General features: G+C 47.4%; 1 protein-coding gene across 1 annotated transcript in view; it reads right to left on the reverse strand.

Moving 5' to 3' along the window:
- LOC306917873 (nuclear factor 1) overlaps positions 1 to 910 on the reverse strand; it is a gene marked incomplete at both ends in the record, with an annotated part of 4,388 nt that extends 3,478 nt beyond the window's left edge. The window contains one exon of the mRNA XM_079530766.1: positions 599 to 910. Coding sequence (XP_079386892.1) covers positions 599 to 910 — 312 coding nt within the window. The remainder of the gene's footprint in view (positions 1 to 598) is intronic.
- Between the last annotated feature and the right edge of the window lie 601 nt (positions 911 to 1,511).

Below are 1,511 nucleotides of genomic sequence, written 5' to 3' on the forward strand. Positions count from 1 at the left end.
GTACTGTTGTCTTCACCTCGTTGAGGTACACAGTACTGTTGTCGGGATCCGTGATATAAAGTAGAATTAAACGCCGGTGATTTAATTCAAATCATGGCGAGGGAAGCCAGGACGGGGCTTGCATTGTGTGGTACGTCCTGCGCTGCTGATCCTAAACCAGCATAATCAAGTAACTCAGCCGTTCATGTCACTGCAACATTAAACTGATCCTAGGTCAGCCCACACGCTTTCAGTTTGAATGTTCTTTTGCTCCGCAGCGCAGCAGAGCGCACACGCAGCGGACAGAGAGAAAGAGTCTCTACACACACACACACACACACACACACGCTGTGCTGTGTGTGTGCACTGCGCTGGTTCGGACATTGAGAGAGAGAGAGAGAGAGAGAGAGAGAGAGAGAGAGAGAACACGGAGAATGCACTCGCTGTTTCTGCTGACATTGTGTCATTCATATAATGTATAATGTTTTATTAGCCAGGGATCCTTTTAAATAGTCGACTAAACCAACCAACCTGTATCTACGATCATGTCCTTACCACACCTTGTCCGCTTGCCTCAGACAGTCTATAGTAATAGTTAGTTATAGATAGTTATAGTTACCTTAAACAGGATGACCATGACCAGGTCCAGCCTCCACACCTTGTCCGCCTGCCTCAGACAGTCGATGCGTCTCATCTTGCCCTTCTGGTCGGGGTTGGACAGAACGCAGCACGGAGCTTTCTTCCCCGTCACGCTGAGGACGAAGTCCTCGCGGAACTCGGGCCGGATGTCCTTCCTCAGCTTGGCCAGCAGGCGGCTCGCCCACTTCTGCTTCACCTCGGGCTTCTCTCCCAGCAGCTCATCCTTCACCGCGCGTTCCTCCTCCTTGGACATGCGCTTCTCATGCTTCTTGAAGTACTTCCTCTTCCTGGCCTAGAAGGGTTTATAGGGTTAATTAATGAGGAAGTACTTCCTCTTCCTGGCCTAGAAGGGTTTATAGGGTTAATTAATGAGGAAGTACTTCCTCTTCCTGGCCTAGAAGGGTTTATAGGGTTAATTAATGAGGAAGTACTTCCTCTTCCTGGCCTAGAGGGTTTATAGGGTTAATTAATGAGGAAGTACTTCCTCTTCCTGGCCTAGAAGGGTTTATAGGGTTAATTATTGAGGAAGTACTTCCTCTTCCTGGCCTAGAGGGGTTCATAGGGTTAATTAATGAGGAAGTACTTCCTCTTCCTGGCCTAGAGGGTTTATAGGGTTAATTAATGAGGAAGTACTTCCTCTTCCTGGCCTAGAGGGGTTCATAGGGTTAATTAATGAGGAAGTACTTCCTCTTCCTGGCCTAGAAGGGTTTATAGGGTTAATTAATGAGGAAGTACTTCCTCTTCCTGGCCTGGAGGGGTTTATAGGGTTAATTAATGAGGAAGTACTTCCTCTTCCTGGCCTAGAGGGTTTATAGGGTTAATTAATGAGGAAGTACTTCCTCTTCCTGGCCTAGAAGGGTTTATAGGGTTAATTAATGAGGAAGTACTTCCTC

Source organism: Electrona antarctica (assembly GCF_951216825.1).
Source record: "Electrona antarctica genome assembly, contig: scaffold_590, whole genome shotgun sequence".
In the NCBI taxonomy this organism is placed as follows: domain Eukaryota; kingdom Metazoa; phylum Chordata; class Actinopteri; order Myctophiformes; family Myctophidae; genus Electrona; species Electrona antarctica.